At 50.0% G+C, this 18,914-nt stretch overlaps 1 protein-coding gene across 1 annotated transcript in view; it reads right to left on the bottom strand.

Annotated features, from left to right (window-relative positions):
- The window catches only part of LMCD1 (LIM and cysteine rich domains 1), a 58,190-nt gene that overhangs the window by 14,641 nt on the left and 24,635 nt on the right, over window positions 1–18,914 (bottom strand). Inside the window, exons 2-4 of the mRNA XM_061197174.1 lie at window positions 14,518–14,606; window positions 7,605–7,860; window positions 908–1,237 (exon numbers count right to left, since the gene is read on the bottom strand). Of these exons, the coding sequence (XP_061053157.1) occupies window positions 908–1,237; window positions 7,605–7,860; window positions 14,518–14,606 (675 nt within the window). The remainder of the gene's footprint in view (window positions 1–907; window positions 1,238–7,604; window positions 7,861–14,517; window positions 14,607–18,914) is intronic.

Genomic DNA, 18,914 nt, shown 5'->3' with positions numbered 1-18,914 from the left:
AGGGCGGGGGTGGGAGATGCAGGATGCAGGTTTTGGATAACAAGTGTGAGTCACTACAGAGAAGAAAGACCCGGCCCCTTCTGGATGTACTGACAGCATCATTTGGGCTGGCATTTCCCTGGGGTGTCTGGCTTACATGGGTGACGGCTAGCCTGTTCCCAGCAAGGCAGGTGATTTGCTTGAGGACCCTATATATTGGGACTTTTATCTCCAAATGTCACATATAGGCATGAAGCCTCTTGGCTGATAGGGGTTGGGGGCCCATGAAAGTTAGCAGACAGCCCCACGTGGCCCCAATCTCAAGCCTGCCACCTCTCCCTATGGCCCTTGGAGTAAAGTTCTAAATCTATAGCATCCCAATACGGGGACAGCGTCCTCTGCTTGTTTGATTTCCTGGGGCTCGGTGGACAGTACAGGCCAATCAATGCTTGAGTGATGGATGGACGGAGGGCATGACTCTTCAGGAAGCATGCCCCTGCTGACCTCGCCAGCCTTGGGCCCCCCTGCCCCCTGGTACCACACTTTCAGCCACCTGGGACTTCATTCAGTCCTCTGACTGTGCTGTGCTCTCTGAGACTTTCACCTTTTTTTGCACATGATCACCTCTTTAAGGCAACACAGGTCTTCCCCGAAGAGCCTCAAGGCCTGGGGCACTCTTAATTATTCTTCCAAGGCCAGCGTGGGCCTCACCTCCTCCCCCAAGCCTACCCTCACCCCCAAGCAAGGATAGATGCCCTTTCTCTGCACTGCGACGGTTTGCTTGTCTGTGACCTCTCCTGGACCATGACCACGGATGAAGGCAGGAATGAGGGAACAGAGCCTGGAGCTGGGGCCCTGACCCTGCAGCCTGGGCCTGGGCGGTTTCAGCCAGACCCGATGGATGGCTGGATGGATGGGAGAGACTTACGTATTCCTTGGATGGGTCGCTGAGGCTGCCGTTGGTAGTCGGGGCGGCCGTCTCTGCGCCCTCGGGCTTCTCCTGCTGCTTCCCCTCCTCCTTGGGCAAGCCGCCCTGCCCGGGGAGGGCCACTTCGCCCACACCCAGGGCCTCGCTCTTGTACTGCTTCACAAACTCTTCCATCACTTTCAGCTCGTTCTCCAAAAGTCCGCGGCAGCGAGAGGGGTCCTGGTCGTAGATGGGCAGCTGGCGCGAGAGCTGGCGCCGGCGGTAGTAGGCACCCTCGGTGCCCGTCACTGGCTGCTTCTCCTTGGGGATGAGCTCCATGTACTGCAGGCCCTGGGGAAGAGGAGACCCAGCACCGTGATTCCCAAGCACCAGGCAGAGATCTGAGCCCTGGCAAGACCTGGGCTTCTTCAGGTCTCTGCAGAACCCAAGGATTATTCTCAAGGAAGAAACGGGGTGAATTTGGGGAACACTGGAAAGAGGCCTAAATAAGCTTCCACTCTCCCCTGAGTCACATTCACGATGAGAATCGGGTAATTTCAGTAGACGTTCCTTTTACATTTGCCGGCTTTGCAACAAGGATTTTGTTTCCTTGAAAACTGAATATTTTCACCTCATTTACCTCATGGCAATGCTTCTCATTTAAAACAAAAAAAGTCGATCTAGTTTAAAATTGCTTTTCTTGGCAAAGTATAATTAAATCACTATAGGCAGAAGGTATTTCATAGTTTATTAATTTAAAAATATGCAAAGGCACCTTCTAATAGTAGAATCGACAAGGTCTCAGGTCAATAACATTTCCACACCAACAGGGCTGGCAGAGATGGTAGACCATCTGAATATTAATATGTCCATGGATAACTGTCCAATGGCCTTTTGTTGGTTTGCTTGCTTACTTTTTTTTAAATGAGCAGAAATCTTACACTTGGGTGGGTCCCAGGGACGGGGAGATTAGGGGAAGATAAAGGTCAAGGCCACACAGCTTGAGAAAGTGTGAAAGGCCAGTTGTTTGTCCTCGACACCTGTTCTCCACCTGTGTGCCCGACCCTGACCCTGACGCGTACCTGACTCGCCCACCAGATGGCCTGATTCCCATGCCCCCATGGTTGCTGCCGTATTTACCCTCTTAGAATCTGGTGCCCCATATCTCGTCCTTGGGGCCGGACTCACACTGGAGTTGTGTTAACCAGCATGGAAGATGCGATTCATAATGGACAGTCCCAGCTACAGCCTGATTGTAGGGAGCGGGGGATGAGGACCTGGGGCTGGGGCGTGCTGGTCCAGAGCCTGGTTTGCTGAATGTCATAATGAATGGATTCCGGATAAGAGCCTTTTTAGAACAGGGAGAGGCAGGTGTGCGAATGCAGTGGAGGGGTGGCTGTGAGCGCCCCACCCTCGGCGGCTCAGCCCTAGATCCCGGGGGACCCGGCTGAGACCTCCCGGCACTGCGGGCTCACACACACCCTCTTCGTCCCTGTTCCTCTGCACAGCCCCTCACACTCTCAGGGCACTTTCTAGACACAGGAGATGGCCTGGGTGGTGCACAGAATCCCGGGGCGCCGGGAAATTTGGGCTTCTAGCTCCAGCCCTGCTGCTGCTACTCTCTGTGGAAGATCAAGGAAGCACCCAGCCTCTCTGGGCCTCCGTTTCCTCATCTGCAAAGTTAAGGGTAGAAAGCATGATCGTTAGGGTCTGGGCCATTGTGAGAAGTCAGTGGCGACCTCTCTCGGTCCTCCTCACAAGTAAGAGGAGAGCAGTGTCACTCAGCCGAGTCCGCAGCCCCGAAAAGGGGCCAAAGAGTCCCAGGCCCTTCACCCAACACTCAGAAGAGCCAGAAGCCCCGGGGAGTCCCCCAGCTGACGACACGTCTGGCAGGGGCTGATTCCTGCTGTGTCTTGGGAAGACCGTGGCTTTTCTCTTGATCAGTGTGAAACTGCAGGTGGCCTCCAACGAGAACAGGCCAGACGGGTAGATCTGAAGACCCTTGTCTCAAACTTTGGGGTGCATAGGACTCACTTGGCGACCTTGTGGGAAAGCTTCCCAGGCCCGCTCTGATTTAGGAGCCTGCAGGGGCCTGGAAGTGAGTGCTTGTATAGGTCCTCCTGGGGGAGTCTGAAGTAGGACATCCGAGGGCAGTGGGTGGGGGAAGGGATGGGACCAACAGAGGATAGGAAGCCGCAGCCCAACAGCCAGTAGGCTGGGGTGGGGCACAGGGCACTGGGGAGATGGATGAGGGTACCGTAGGGCACAGGACCCTGGGACGTGGGTGAGGGACTGCAAGGCACAGGGCCCTGGGGAGATGCAGCAGGGGCGGGGCAGGGGAAATACCCCCGCCAGCCCTTCCTATTTCTTGCCTGGGGCCCGCCCGGCTCCTAGAATCTCAGGAAGGATTTTGGAGAAGTGGAAACAGGAGCTTTGCTCATGCTGCCAGAATGGGCATCCAGACCTGGCCAATATCTCACTTACCCCGAGTGCTGAAGCAGCCCCAGTCGCACAGAGGATTCGGCTGAGGGGAGAGCAGCCTGTTCTAGGAAGGCTGCTTTCTTCCCCCAGTGGAGTGGTATGAGGAAGGGTAGGGACAGCTAACACCTACGTGCTGCTTACTGCGTTCCAGGCCTTCTTCTAAGCGCCTGACCTATGTTAACCCACTTAATTCTCACAACACCCCTAGGAGGAAGGTACTAATATTATCCCTTGGGAAACTGAGGCACAGAGAAGTTAAGTAACCTCCCGAAGGTCACACAGCTACTATGCAGCAGAGACAGCTTTGAACTCAGCAGCTTGGGTCTCAACTCCTTCTATACTGACTGTCTACAAGTTGGGTGATTTGCAAAGAGAAAAAAAATGTCCCCCAATCTCTGGGGGAGTTTCCTTTTGTCATCACTTCAGGGTGAGGGGGCTGTGGAAGCATTGCCTGGTGCCAGGATGCTGGAGTCCCTGGATCTGTGTGTGGCTCTGGTCTTCTAGGGCCTGCACCCTTCCCTGCTCGACTTTATAAGTCAGCCCTGTGGTCGAGGTTGAGCCTGCACTCACAGTGTCCTCAAAGCCCCAGCTGGGTACCGGCTCTCTGCCTTTGCATTGGCAAGGCCCCAGCATCCGGCTACCACGGGCATGCGTTCTGTGATGGCTGGCCTTGCCTGGCTGGCCTGAGACCCCTCCCACACTCGCTAGCCACACACTGATGGCAGACATTGCTAATCAACCCTGATGAGGGTCTCAGAACCCACGTCAAGGCAGCCCTCAGACGATCACTATCAGTTGGCATGGACTCGGGAAGGGAAGATGGGGAGAGAGGCTGGGTCAGAATCAGCTGCCGGTGCTGCTCAGAGCCTGTAAGAGAATCTCTCAGGTGTTTCTCCGTGAAGCTGACTAAGGTCATGGTCCCAAAACCTTTATTCAAGATGCCTTTTCTAGGATCAGTTGGAAAGATTGGTTTAGGTTTTAAGTTTTTCGTGAGAAACTTTCTGAATCATTTGGTGCTTTGCTGTCTGGCACAGCCATACTGGCTGAAGAGGTTCCTGGAACCAGGCTTTTTCAGGAGAGAAATCAAAAGAGCAGAGAGAAAAGTAGAGGAGAAAGATGCTCTTTTCCCAGGGTTGGGCAGTGGGACACACAGACTCTGGAGTCAGAAAACCCAGGCCTGATTCTGCACTTTCTGATTCTTCTCCAGCTGTCAGACAAAGACAGCAAATGGGCTTCACGTTCCATGTTAATCCTGGTCAATCATGGCAGCCTGGAGTGCTGTGTTGAGTAGGATTCTGAGGCCCAATGAGGGCTCAGTGGGAGACAGCGCTCTGACTGCCATGGGTACGGGAGCAGAGGATGGGGTGTGAGTGAATGCCAGCCCTGCATGCGCTCCTCACCAGCTTCTGTTTGCTCTCCTGTAAAATGGGGGCAGTAATGCACCCAGCGCACAGGGAGTGGTGAGGTGTTGATATCTTTCATATACAAATACTCCATGGATGCTTGTTCCCTTCATCTTCTCCGTCTTGCCTCCCCCCACATTCCCGGCTAGCTTTCAAAGACCCATTCACCTCTCTGAGCCTCAGTTTCTTCTTCTGTAGATGAGGGTGATAATAGTACAGCCCTAACAGTGTTGGAAAATCAGATGCGATTGTGCATGTGTAGCTCTTAGCGTAGTGCCTGGCTCATAGTAAGTACTCAATACATACTAGCAATTAGGTTTATTGTGACTTTAGTCTTTGAAGGCTTAAGCATTTCTCTGGCTTTTATTCTGGTTGGGAAGGGTGACAGAGCGCAAGATTCAGTCCCATTTCCAAAATATAATCAGCCCCGATCACTTGGTAATTAAAAAAAAAGTCGGAAGGGTGAGTGGGAAGAGAGTCGTCCAGTCTCAGAAATGCGATTTGCTCGGGCAGGCCAGACGCAGGGCAGACAGAGGGGCCTTTATCCCATGTGGTTTTATGAGCCGGCATTAATCACGGCCCGACGATGCCTTCCTCTGATTAGTCTGGGGCTGAAGCGTTTGGGGTTTTCACCAGTCAGTTCCTGACGCCCACAGCTGGCTCTTTTATGAGCTGCTTGATTTAGTTTCCACTGACATCTTGGAGACCCACTGATGGCTCACCCAGGCCCGGGTGCTGGAGGGCAGACCCGTGTTCGGAACCACCCGGCACTGCTGCTATTCCGTGCCACCCTCCGTGGCCCCCGACCTGCCCCTGCCTACCCACTGGAGCTGTCGAAGTCCAGTTCAGCATTCTGTGTTTCCTCACATGTAAACTAACCCTCACCTCACAGGGTGGCTGAGCTCATGCAGGCTGAAGTGTTCTTTTAAAATATGCTTCTCAAAAAGCAAAGCTTTAAAAAAAAAAGAAAAAAATCTTTGCCTCTCTTCACTTTATCTAGAAGGGATTTTTTTCCTCTCTTAAGCCCCAGCTTAGCACTGTGCTGCTCGAACCTTCTATGGTGAAGGATCAAGGTTTGTTTGGTGTTTTTTCCACGGATTGCAGGGTGATTTGTGGGCTCAGTGCCTGTGATGAGAATGTAGCTCAGGCCACATGAGGTTTCCACGTGAGGCTGACCACGCAGGAGCTCTGCCAGCCATCACGCACTTGGATGTCAAGTGCCACAGAATTTTCCCAACATTTATTCTCAATTTCCGTGCTTCCGATTGTGGACCAGTCACAAGGATTCTGTGGGGCAGTGCCAGCCCACAGACCACACGTGGAGTGTCCCTGGCTGGGAGGCGACATGGCACAAATACGCCTCAAGCCGGCTGCGTGCCCTGTGCGGTGTGAGGCGAGGGACGAGACGGTACACGGGACAGGCACGCGCGTGCTCCCGTGGGCCTTGCTTCACTCCAGTGTAGGGGAGAGGTGATGACGAAGCACAGACACGCGTGAGCCAATGACAGCTCGAAATAAGAGCTTCTAAAGAAACCATGGAGAACTGGGAGAGAGAAGAAATGTAGTAGGGGGGTGGGTGACATCTTCCACAGATCGGGTAGTGAGGGACAGCCTGTCTGAGATATGACTGGCAGAAGGAGCCAGCCATGCGAAGAGCCGGGAAAGGAGGTTTCAAGGAGAGGGAACAGCATGTGCAAAGGCCCCGAGGAGGGCAAGAGCCTAGAGAGCCCAGGCCTGCCGTAGAGTGGTCCAGGGCAGGAAGGTGGAAGGTCATTGCCATGCAAGGTACTCAGTGAGGGGGCGTAGCAGGAGCTGTGGGGGGAGCCTGCAGGGACAGGGACACACGGGTCTTGAAAGGCTCTCCTTTTCTCCCAGGAGAGATGGAATTCAACGTCAGGCTTGCATCTCTAACACTGTAGGGTTTTTTAAATCTCACTAACCTGTAGAAATCATCTGGGTCCTTGCCACTCCAGGTGTGCTCTGGGAGCCGGCAGCACCGGCATGACCTGGGAGCTTGGCGGGATTGCAGATTCTCAGAACGGGCCTGAGCCTACTCGATGTGTTTCTGCGAGCTCTCCAGATGGTTTATACGCTTGTGGAAATTTGAGGGGCGCTGGTCCACTGCTCTGGGTCTTGAAGGGGGCCCACGTGGGGTATTACCTGGGGCTTCGTTGAAATACTCGTGTCTGATAATTCTGATCCTGCAATCTGGAGCTTCCGATTTAATGGTCTGGGGTGAGGCCTGTGCATGGGGACTTTTCTTGGGTCCTTTTAGTGGGCAGCCACGGGGTGACCTTGTGCAAGTCACCTGCTCTCTCTGGGCCTTGTCCTTCTCTGGGTGCCTCTTCCCTAGGGTTGTGTAAAGCCAATTTACTTCTCTCTTCTAAGCCCAGGAATTAGGGAGAAGAGAGAAGTGTTCCTGTGCTCTCCCCGAGACTCGCAAAGGGCACATCCCAGGCCACTTTGAGGGAAAATGAAGAACTTATGGATGAACATGAGCACTCTGAGAGTTCTGAACAATAAACCATCCTCTGTTCAGAAGTGGGGAACCTAAAGGGAACCATGAGCAACGCTGTACTAGAGCTGGAAGGGCCCCTTAAAATTCACATGAACACCTCTACCCATTTCATGGATGAGGAAAACTGAGGCCCAGACAGTTTTCACTTCAAGATCACAGAGTGAGGCAGGAGCAGGTTTGAAACCATAGCTATTTTCCTACCATTTTTGCAACCTTGCCCTCTTCTTACCTTGTCTTTGACATCCAGGAACCTATGGCATGGCTCCTATTTACAAGGGTAGGGAAACAACCACTTGGTTGCAGGAAGCTCTCTTACCAGTTTCTGGGTGACTCCAGGGGGAGCCCACTCATAGGTGATGGTGTCAAAGGTGGGATCTTTCCCGGTGGCAATGGGGTTGGTCATGATCATTCGGTTCCTCTTGTAAATCCGGATGCCGTCCCCGCCTTTCACTCGGGCCGTGAGGGTGGAATACTTGGAGTCCATCAGCAAGCGGCCAATTTTCCGATCGTCTTCCAGGTCCGAGCTCAGGCAGTGGTCCTCTTGACTGCATTTGCATGACTTGCACATTTTCCTGGGGGGTGGGATGGGGACAAGTGAGATCAACCTCCAGAAAAGAGAGGCAGAATCTCCCGCTGGCAGCACCTACACTTTGGAAAGCAAGCTCAAAGTTTAACTTTAGTAACTTGAAAAGGTTAGCAGCAGACAAATGGTAACCGGAGACCAAAAGGCCTTTGAGATCAGAAACTCACGTCTTCCTATCAGTATGTCTATCTGTGGGGAATGTGGGTATGACTTTCGTGGGTAAAAAGAGCAGCACATTCTTCCTCTTGGTCATTGGGGTGGCAAAGGCTGGTTCGTCACTGGAGATGTTCTACAGCAGGAGTCTTCACAGCCTGTGGGCTACACCCGGCCCACAACTTGCTTCTGTAAATAAAGTTTTATTGGAACACTGCCAATAAATGAACACTGCCAATGAATGCAATGCCCATTCATTTACATATTGTCTTTGGGCGGCATTTGGGTGGCAACAGCAGATAAGTAATTGCAACAGAGATCACGTGGCCCACCGAGCCTAAAATATCTACTATCTGCCCCTTTATAAAAAAAAGTCTACTGATCCCTGCTCTAAAAAATTAATGAAATTGTCTCCCAAGATTCATGAGCCTCAGAGCTTCAGCAACTTGTAAACTCTTTAGCACTCATCCTGAAGTTAAAATACAGCTGGAAATTTTCTTCAAGAAACTGGTGGACAGGACCTGGGGGGAAGGGAATGAGTTTAGGAAACCCCTCGGGCGGGAGAGATTGATGTCCCTTGCCAAGGCTTTGTCCTGGGGCTGGGAAAAGAAAAAGCATCCTGGGGAAGCTTCACAGTGACTTGAAGGCTGACACTTCCCTCTGACAATTAAAAACAAAAGCAGTTGGCTGCTTTGTGTCCTGCTGTTAAGGTTTAGATATCCAGAGGGTTCCCTAGTGTGAGAGGAAAACTGCTCCCCTCCCTTCCTGGCCGTGTCCCCTTAGGCGTGTTGTGTCTCAGATGCTGGAACACACGTGATTTAGAGCTTGTTAGGTCAAGTGAGCTACATCGAGACCTACCGCGGGATGGGGCAGGCCTAAGCCAGAGACATGTCAGGGCAGTTGCATGAGCGCTTCACAGCCAGGCCTGCCTGGAGGAACCCTTCTTTTCTCTTCTAAACTCAGGAGATTGATGCATTTAATCATTTAGCACAAATTTTGACTGTGGGGCTACCAGACGCATGCCTTGATGGTCTACATCAGTGGTTCCCAACCAAGGTCAGAACTGTCCCCAGGGGACATTTGACAATGTGTGGAGACACTTTTTAAAAAAAAAATTTTTGTTGGAGCATAGTTGATTTACAATGTTGTGTTAGTTTCTGCTGTAAAGCAAAGTGAATCAGTTATACATATACATATTCCACTCTTTTTTTTTTTTTTTAGATTCTTTTTCCATATAGGCCATTACAGAGTATTGAGTAGAGTTCCCTGTGCTATACAGCAGGTTCTTATTAGTTATCTATTTTATATATAGTAGTGTGTATATGTCAATCACAGTCTCCCGATTTATCCCTCCACCCCCTATACCCTGGTAACCATAAGATTGTTTTCTACATCCATGACTCTACTTCTGTTTTGTAAGTATGTTCATTTGTACCCTTTTTTTAGATTCCACATATAAGCAATATCATATAATATTTGTCTTTCTGTGTCTGACTTACTTCACTCAGTATGACAATCTCTAGGTCCATCCATGTTGCTGCAAATGGCATTATTTTGTTCTTTTTTAAGGCTGAGTATGGAGACACTTTTGATAGTCCCAATGGGGTGCTATGACGTCTATAGCGTAGAGGCCAAGGATGCTGCTAAACATCCTACAATACACAGGACAGCTCCCTCCACAGCAAAGAATTATCCAGTCCCAAATGTCACTAGTGCTGAGGTTGAGAAATCCTAGTCTAATATGAAGAGAAGGAGGCCCCATCACAACCTTCAAGGAGACTGCAGTTGGGATGGGAGAGGGAGAGAAAATCAGGTGGAAACCATAACACAAGGTAGAATCAGGTTGGGCCACGTGGGAGTCGCATATGCTCTGGGGGGGTTCTGCTGCCTGGACCAGTTCCCCCAGGAGGTCAGGATGTGGCCCAGGGAAAGGGCTCAGCGGTGATGGAGGTCAGCAGGCTACAGAAGGTTAAACACATTTCCTCAGTGCAAGGCTGCTTCTTGTTTTTAACGCACGGGTGTGCAGTGTGACATTAAGGGGAAGAGAAGGCAGCATTTCCAGCGTTATTTGAGGAGAAGCTTCCACTCCAAGTTCACATTCAGTGGGCTGCCATTTGAGACATGTTAAAATCGCAGATCTCAATGATAATTCCAGAGAAATTATCTCTAAAGATGAATAGGACCCTAAAGACGGTACAGGGCAAATGCAAGAAGGCTTTTCTTTTCGTTCTCATGAGAAAGGGTTGCTTGTTTTATGGAACTGGGGCATTTTATTCATGACCCAATAATATTCTTTATGAGCCAGTCATGGAGGAAACTGATTCTTTTTTTTTTTTTTTTTTAATTAATTAATTTATTTTTATTTTTGGCTGTTTTGGGTCTTTGTTGCTGTGCGTGGGCTTTCTCTAGTTGCGGTGAGCAAGGGTTACTCTTCGTTGTGGTGCGGGGGCTTCTCATTGTGGTTGCTTCTCTTGTTGCGGAGCACGGGCTCTAGGCACGCGGGCTTCAGTAGTTGTGGCACGTGGGCTCAGTAGTTGTGGCTTGCGGGCTCTAGCGCACAGGCTCAGTAGTTGTGGCGCACGGGCTTAGTTGCTCCATGGCATGTGGGATCTTCCGGGACCAGGGCTCGAACCCGTGTTCCCTGCATTGGCAGGCGGATTCTTAACCACTGCGCCACCAGGGAAGTCCAGGAAACTGATTCTTTAAGAAGACAAGTGAGGGCACTTTTGGTTTATGGGGCGCGGTGAGGGGGGCAGCTGCAGAGCAGGAAGCGGAGAGAGGAGGACGAGGAAGGAAGTGAAGGAAAGCCCAGTGTCCCACCGGGTCCTCTGACGTCCCCAAACCTTCCATACGTGGAAGTGGGGGAGGAAGCTGCCCTTTGCTCTGTTGGTTCATGTAGACGCTCAGGATGCTGTGCGAGGCGTTGGGAATGCAGAACGCTTTGAAATGGAAAATGCTGACAAATAGATGTTCTTTGAGATTGTGTCCACATTATTTTTCCTTTCTTCATGCTCTTCATGTCACCAGACACGTTTCTGAGACTTTACAGATGAGGAGGACACCCCCTTGGTCCCACCCCACTCTTTCCAGGCACCCAGATTGCAGGGGACACAGACACATCTGGAAAGATCCTCAATGGTGTCACAACGGCCATTTCTGCAATCTGCCATAGGCAGCCTGGAATTATAGAAATGGCATGGCCTTGGGATCTAATCCCAGCCTGAACACTAGCCCACCACAGACCCCTGGCAAGTTTCTTATCTGTAAAATGAGAGGGTTGGTCTATATCAGGGGTTGGCAAACTACAGCCCACTGGCAGAATCCAGTCCATCACCTCTTTTTATATGGCCTGTGAACTAAGAATAGTTTTTACATGGTTGAAGAAAATTCAAAAGAAGGTTACTCTTTTGGGACACATGAAAATGATGAGAAATTTGAATTTCAGTGTCCCTAAATAAAGATTTATTAGAACACAGTCACATTCATTCATTTACGTATTGTCTGTGGATGATTTCCTGCTCCAAGGGCCAAGTTGAATAGTTGTGGCAGAGGCCATGTGGCTTGTGAAGCCGAAAACAATTACTATCTGGCTCTTTAAAGAAAGTTTGCTGACCCCTGATCTAGTTGATGAGTTTTCAAGCTTTGCTGCACACCCACATCACCTGGAGAGCTGTGTTAACTTGGGGATGCCCCGCTTGGCCTCCGCCAGTTAGATTCACGCGTCTGGAGTGGGATCTGGGCCCGGGCACTAGCGACCCTTTTCCAGAGGGGATTCTCATGCACCCCAAAGCGCGAGAGGCATGAGTATGTCCCTTTCAGGAACTTAGGCAACTCCGGCTGACTTTCTGTAGGTTGTCACTCCAAAAGCACAGGAAGCCCAGCTATTGTATTACTGCGCAGCCACCTATGAAGATCCTGACCCTGGTGAGAGGAGCAGAATTAACGTCAAAGGGGTGCCGCGATGAGGAGATTGGGGGAATCTATCCAGAGAGACCCACAAAGGATGTAAAATTTTGTAATTTGCAGAGCCAGTGGTCTCTCTTCCATTTTTCATAGTATGTCCCCTGCTTCCCTCAGATCAGGTTTTTTCCCTCTACTCACTGAAATTGGTGTGCCTTTAAAAAATAAAGCTATTAGAATGATGATGATGATGATAAATCTCTGCATGCGAGGAAGAAGCCTTGCCCTGGGCTCTCTCTGAAAAGCTTGGCCTTCTGGAGGCCCGCTTCCCTCCGCCCTGTATGGCAGCTCAGCATCCTGTGAGGCTGGCCATTGCAGGCAGGGAGTCTGGCATGGCCATTTGGAAAGCGGGATGCTGAAGGCTGCTGGGGGGACCTCCCCTGACATTTCCATGATATGTTTGTTCTGAAAGTCTGCTCTTGTCTTCACTCTGTACCCTCCTCTCTAAGTAATTCTACTTATTCTGTGCTGCGAATATGAAGACAATTCTAATTCTACTAACTACGTGAATCCGTAATTGGATTCCAGACAATTTGCCTGAAACTATGGAATTCTAAAGCTGGAAGGGGATCCTAGGGCCCACCAGCTCCAACCTTCCCATTTTTCAGATGGGAAATCTGAGGCTTAGAGAAGGGAAGTGTCTGTCTTATTCAAGCAGAGTCAGCACATGAATTCTGTTCTGTGATTATTAGTTAGGAAACTTTCCCATGAAACCAGACTGGCTGCCACTCTGATCCTTTAAATATCTTTCAAACTATTGAGAACATGAGAACTGAAGCATAAAAACGGTTTGACACGGTTTCCCTGCTAAGGTTCTGCGACCTCACTGCTCCACGAAGCCTCAAATTTGGGTCCCTATTAAGGTTGTTCCAAGGTGACACTGGATAGGCAGGACCTAAAAGCTGCAGTCTGTGTTTCTCAAGGACAAGTTCACTTGACATTCAAAGAACTTGTAGGATGATGAGGAAATGGGATGAAAACAATGCTGAGAGGTTTCTGCTCCTAGCCGAGAGGAACAGTGTCCAGAATTGCCCTCCTGCCATAAACAACTAGGAAACCAGACAAAATATATCAAACACCCATTTTCAGATGCCAGATAACAGCGCGGGACTGTGGTCCTTGAGAGAATGGAAACATTACTGCACTGACGCCATGTGTGCCTTTAGGGAACATTATCCCTCGGCTCCAAGAACTCTTGAGGGAGGCATCCTCGCTTGTCTTCAGAGAGCTGATGAGGGGCCAGCCTTGTTCTCTGACACCCTGGTGGCAGATTCAGGACCAACGGGGTGAAATGATAGGGAGGCGGACTCTTTTCAAGGCCAGAAGGAGCTCAAGTGGCCAAAATAGATGCGTGGGGAGCTCTTCGTCCTGGAGGACATCCTAGCTGTGGGAGGAATTTGTGCAGGGGACGGGTGTTGGGATTGGATGACCTTGACGGTCCCTGGCATCCAGAAGACCATATGAGCTCGTCTGAAGTGGGGACTGCCTGGGAATAGCGTCAAGGAACAATCTTGTGCTTGGACCACAGTACTGCATGCAGAATGGTTGACAGCATGGGATGGGGCTTCATACAGACCTGAGTCCGAATTCTGCCCTCTGGTAGCCGTTCCCCCATTACCCACCCTCAGTTTCCTGATCTGTAAAGTGGACATACTAATACCTCCTGCTTAGGGTTATTTTAGCATTTAAGTAGAAAAGATTTAGCTCAGCTCAATAAGTATTTTTTGTAACTGCTATCTCACAGTGGAAATCAACTTCTCTGAGACAAACATCTCCCCAATTTTGTTCTTCCACTGAGTACCCAAGGCAACCCTCTGACAGTGGAGACAAAAGCTCCTTTTTAGCTCTCGTGCCCTACAGGGCTTAGCCTCTCTCTCCCAGGGCTGCAGGGACGGTCCCCCAGGCTGTGCCCTGCACACCTCCAGGGCATACGATCCACACAGATGGTGATGTGAATAGTGCCCGGGGATTGTGCAGAGCGGCAGCCCTACCTCTTGTTTTCAGAGTCCTCGATGAAAAAAAGAAGAACAGCGCCGGGAGTCCAAGTGCAGCTCGATCTCACAGCCCTCCTGCCTGGATGTGAATACCAGGTCCTGGTTTCTAAGTACTGTGGACACAGTGACTTTTATTTCTGTCCCAGGGACACTCTTTGGTCAGAACCCCAGGGGGATGATGGCGCAGGAGGGGGAGATGAAGCCCATACACCGAACCCCAGGACAGACAGGTCTACCCGGCGTGGACCAGGCACCAGCTAACAACTGTCCACCGCTTCCCAGAGCACCCTCCCCGGGCTGAGCTTGGCAGCCTCCACCTGGAAACGGTTTATAAAGCTCTGAACTCCTTCTTCATCTTGGCTCCTCAAGGGCTTTTCTGTCATTTCTGAATTAAGCCAAGCAAGAAGGCATTCACCCCGGAGCCAGTCCACCAACAACACATGCATCCTAGGCAGTCCCAGCAGAGAATGGCCAGGGTTCCCAGAAAGGACAGCCAAGAAATGAAGGCAGGCAGAGCCTCTCCTCACAAACTCCGTTACCTCCATGAATGTGGCTCGAAGCCCGAACACGTCCCCTTGCATCTCAGACAAGGCACACCTCTTGCTGACTGCTGCTGGCCCAGGGACATCTGGAAAAGGAGACAGAAAAGAGGGTGTTTTCCTTCCAAACGTCTTGGACCGGGGATGCTTGACCTCTAAAGACTTGGCATGCCAGCAAAGCGATTGTGTGGGGTTCAAAGGTCTCAAGATGAATAAGCCATCACTTTACTGTTTACCAGGAATGGAGGAGACCAGTCGGGAAAGTGGCCATGGGGTAGGCAAGTGTGGAAGGGTGGAACTTTCCCAGTAAAAATGCCCTGGGGCTCATCCACGCCTTCCCCCACCCTCACCCACTCCCCTGATCCACTTGTCACTGGAATGGAATCTTCCAGTGAGTGCCTCCTCTCTCTCATTTATTTGTGATTTATTGATAGGGTGTGATTAAACCAAAGCTACAGGCACAAACAAAGGTTCATGCTGCCAAATGTTTATAGCTCAAAGCATAACTTAAATATTTTGCTAAATCATGGAAAATCAGGAGCATTTGAAATCTGGTCGTCTTTTGGAAGGAGAGCAACGCATGAGACAGGTTTTATTGTTCATTACCAGCCAAAGGTAACCAAAGTGCATTGGCTGCTGCTGGCTGATGTATTTAGACCCAGCTGGCTCTCAAATGGGGTCTTCAAACCAGCAGCATCACCAGAAGCCTGCAGGAAACGCCCCACCCATGAGGGTCTCAGACCTTTTGAATTAGAATCTGCACTTTAACACAATTCCCAGGAGATTCATATGATGTGAAACTTGGAGAAGCAGTGGGTTAGTCTATGGATCTGCCAGCTGAGAAATTGACCTGACTCTCCACTGGGGGTGGGCGCTGACTTGGGATGGGAACCGCATGTACCAGGAATTTATCAGAAGCAGTGTTCCATCAACTTGTAAGATAAAGGGATAAGCTTCTCATTCAACAAACTTGATTCATTTAACCATTTATTTAGCATCTGCTATGTGCCAGGCACAGGGATACATGGTAAGACTCGCGGTGCCCTAGAGGAATGCACAGTGTAGGGGGAGATGGAGAAACACACACTTATCCCCTTTCCTGGGAAGGGATTAGTTTGAGGCAAGGACAGCTGCCTGTTGTGTAGTAGAAAGGCATGGACTTTGGAGCCTGAGAAACCTGGATTCCAAACCCAGCTTCGTGACTTAACAGCCGTGTGGCCTTGGACAAACTGAGCCTCAGTTTCCTTACCTGTCAAATGGGTACAGAGATAATGCATGTAATGTGCCCAGCCACCTTAGCCACTACAAATGGTAGCTGCTATTATCTTGCACACAGACTTTAGGAGCACAGAGGAAGGTGTTAACCCGAATGGGAAGTCCAGAGAGGCTTCTCAGAGGCGGTGACTCAGGATTGGAGCTGTGCAAGGTGAGCAGGCAGAAAGGGAGGAGAAGGAGGTCCTAGCAGAAAGAGGAGGTATGCAAGGGCAGAAGGGTACAAAAGGGCTGGATGGGTAGGGTGTCACAATCTGAGCATGCTCTGTGGGGCATGACACCTCTACTCTCTCTGCTTGTAAGTGGGGAGAAGACAAGTCGTGAGGCTGTCCTCATTGCTAGTGTCAGAATTCAAAGAAGGACATAGGAAGAAACAGTTATCCTTCACAATATTTCTCTTCTCCCGCCCAAGTCTTCCCGCAATAATACCCAGCTCCACACCTCCTGCTTGCTGACTGTTGTTTATACCACGTCCTCGGACACTTCGCTGTTCTGTCTAATACACCTTCACAGCCTTGGGAGTAAGAGCCATGTGGCACATATTTGAAGGGATGCATGTTTATACTTGTGCCTATTCAGTGCTAGATTCATGTTAAAATGGAAAACCAAGACGATGCTCACCACCGTCTCGTTGTCTGAGCTGGGGAACTTTCATTCGTGGGCGGAACTTTGCTCCCTAAAGCTGTTGGCATAGAAAACCTTGCCTCTCGTTCCTGACACGTTGGATTCTACTAGCTGAAATACAACGATCCCATAACACTTCATGTTTAAGTGATTTGAAGTTTTGCAGGGAGGTGTATGTTTTATGAATCAGGCTTCATCACTGGATGGTTTTAGGTTTACCCGGAGGCAGCAAAGCCTGAAACAGAAGAGCTACGTGGGAGAATTTCCTAAGTGGCAAATCACCCCGCCCACTGGAGCACTGTTCTTCTAACGACTGTCGGATTTAACAGCCATCCTACAAGGGGATTAGCCCTGATGCTTGGCGGGGAGAGCTGAACTGCTGGCTCAGGGTTTGGTTTAGATGCAAGGCAGCCCAGTACAGCTGAGCTCGGGCCCGTGGGTCGGGGGGCTGGTCCTCTGGTGTCAACTCTGACATTTATTAGCTGTGCAGCTAGAGGCGAGTCGTTTCCCTGCCCAGCCCAAGGTGGTCCTCTGGGAAATGAGAAAACTGGCTTGGATCGGGGTGGCCCATATCCTGTTGCGTGGAATCGTCGTTCTGTGGGCTCTTACAAAGTGACTTATGGCGGAGGTGGGAAGGATTATATGATCAAATGAAAATGGTGGATGCTGGATAGACAGGGGCGTCCAGCGCCTTTCAAGAGCTAGCTTATGACAGAGGCAAGAAGAGAGATAGAGAGAAGGCAGCTGTTTCAAGTCAGGTCCGGGCTTCGGGGTCAGAGGTCTGGATTTTCGTCCCAGTTTTGTCCCTTCTGCTGGACTTGGGCCAGTGCCTGCATCGTGGAGGCTGTTTCTTCATCTGTGTCATGGGGACGATAAGAACCACCCTGCCCCGTGGAGTCACTGAGAGGGTTCAATGGGCTGCCGCACGGAAAGGGCTTAGCATGCACTTATCATGCACTGAGTGTTTGCTGTTGTCTGTATACCTCATATAAACATACTCTGAATCAGATGTTCTCACAAAAATTTTTTTCCCAGCTGCAGAGTTCTAGGCAACTTCAGAGGAACTACTTTTCTAACTGCACACCCCATATACTTTCTTATTGTCTCCTTTGTTTCATGATTATAAATGTTGCCTCTCTGACTGGATGCAGGAAGCAGGGTTGGGCTGAGTCTCTATCCTGCTAGTGGGACGGTTTCCATGGCAACAGAAGTCCGTGGGTGAGAAAAATAAATGGCCTTGCAAGGAAGAAACCGATTTGGGCCATCAGGCCACACTTGCTGCCGGTTTCCTGGCTGACAGTTTAACACAATAAACAGCCATTTGTCCACTACGTGCCATTCACCAAGGAGGCAGACAGACCCAGCTCTCCCTGACACAGAAAATGACCATCCTGTTTATCGACGAGGGGAAAACATCAACCAGAACAGGTGTTTCAAATGAGATATTCCGGTTTGTAAACAGTGGGTTTCTCTGATGTGGATGCCGTCTCAGATGAAAGATGGCAAAGTGGCTCACAGTAGCTGAGAAGACAAGCGCTTGAAAAGAGCCACCACTTAAAAAAATGGGTTCTTTGAATACAGCATCCATTCTGTCCTTTTTCCCGAGGGGAGGATAAAGTGTTTGGACAATTTTCTTTGGCTCGGGGTAGTAGGATGTGGTTCATCTGATGCTGTGGAACTGAATGGTGTCGGGGACTTAAAAGGACTTGGATGAGACCAGAAGCCCCTGGGATACAAAGGGTGGGGAGCGGCAGGGTCTCCTCCCTCCTCAAGCATTTACCTTCAGTGAAGCCCAAGGGAAGTCTGAAAGGGGAACAATGCCACCGAGAGCAATGGGGGGCTGAAATGAAGGGGAGCAGAGAAGGGCCAGGGTGAGATGGAGTTTCAGGACGAGCATGAGACTCGGAATTAGAAAACGGGATTCTCCTCTAAGCCCAGCTTCTCTCTCTCCTCGTGTAACTCAGTTTTCTCCTCTGGAAATGAGTTTCCTCTGCCCTTTTTGCCTCAGTAGGGCTGTTGTAAGCATCATGTAAGATGGAAAGGTTGTTTGTGAAGTGAGGTAAGTATTTACCATTGTTTAAAAAAAAAAAAAAAAAGTCCAAAACTTGGATGGAAGGCAGAAAGGTGGGTGGCACATCCTTCAATGTCATATGGTGGCAATATGACATTTTCTCCACCCCACCCCATCCCTGCAAGGATTATCTAGAGAAATTTACTTCTTGCTATTCTTAGACTCAGTGAAGTTCCATGTTAGCGTGTAGATTTTTGTCCAGTAGAGATACCAATACAAATAGTTTTTGTCCTTTTGAAAAAGATAACCCCAAGGGTTATGGTTGATTGTCCTGTAGGACATTAACTAGTTATATACCTAACCTATCAATCTTGTCCTAACATTAAATTGCCTGGGAACCCCTAACTCTTCAAATGCTTTTTGAACTGCTCTAAATAGCTTACTGGTTCCTTCATTATATAATGAGTTGAATATAATCTTTGCTAAGTTT

The sequence above is a fragment of the Eubalaena glacialis genome, chromosome 7 (genome assembly GCF_028564815.1).
Source record: "Eubalaena glacialis isolate mEubGla1 chromosome 7, mEubGla1.1.hap2.+ XY, whole genome shotgun sequence".
Taxonomy (NCBI): domain Eukaryota; kingdom Metazoa; phylum Chordata; class Mammalia; order Artiodactyla; family Balaenidae; genus Eubalaena; species Eubalaena glacialis.
Note: the sequence above shows the minus strand (reverse complement) of the source record. Positions and strands in the feature narration are given on the sequence as shown.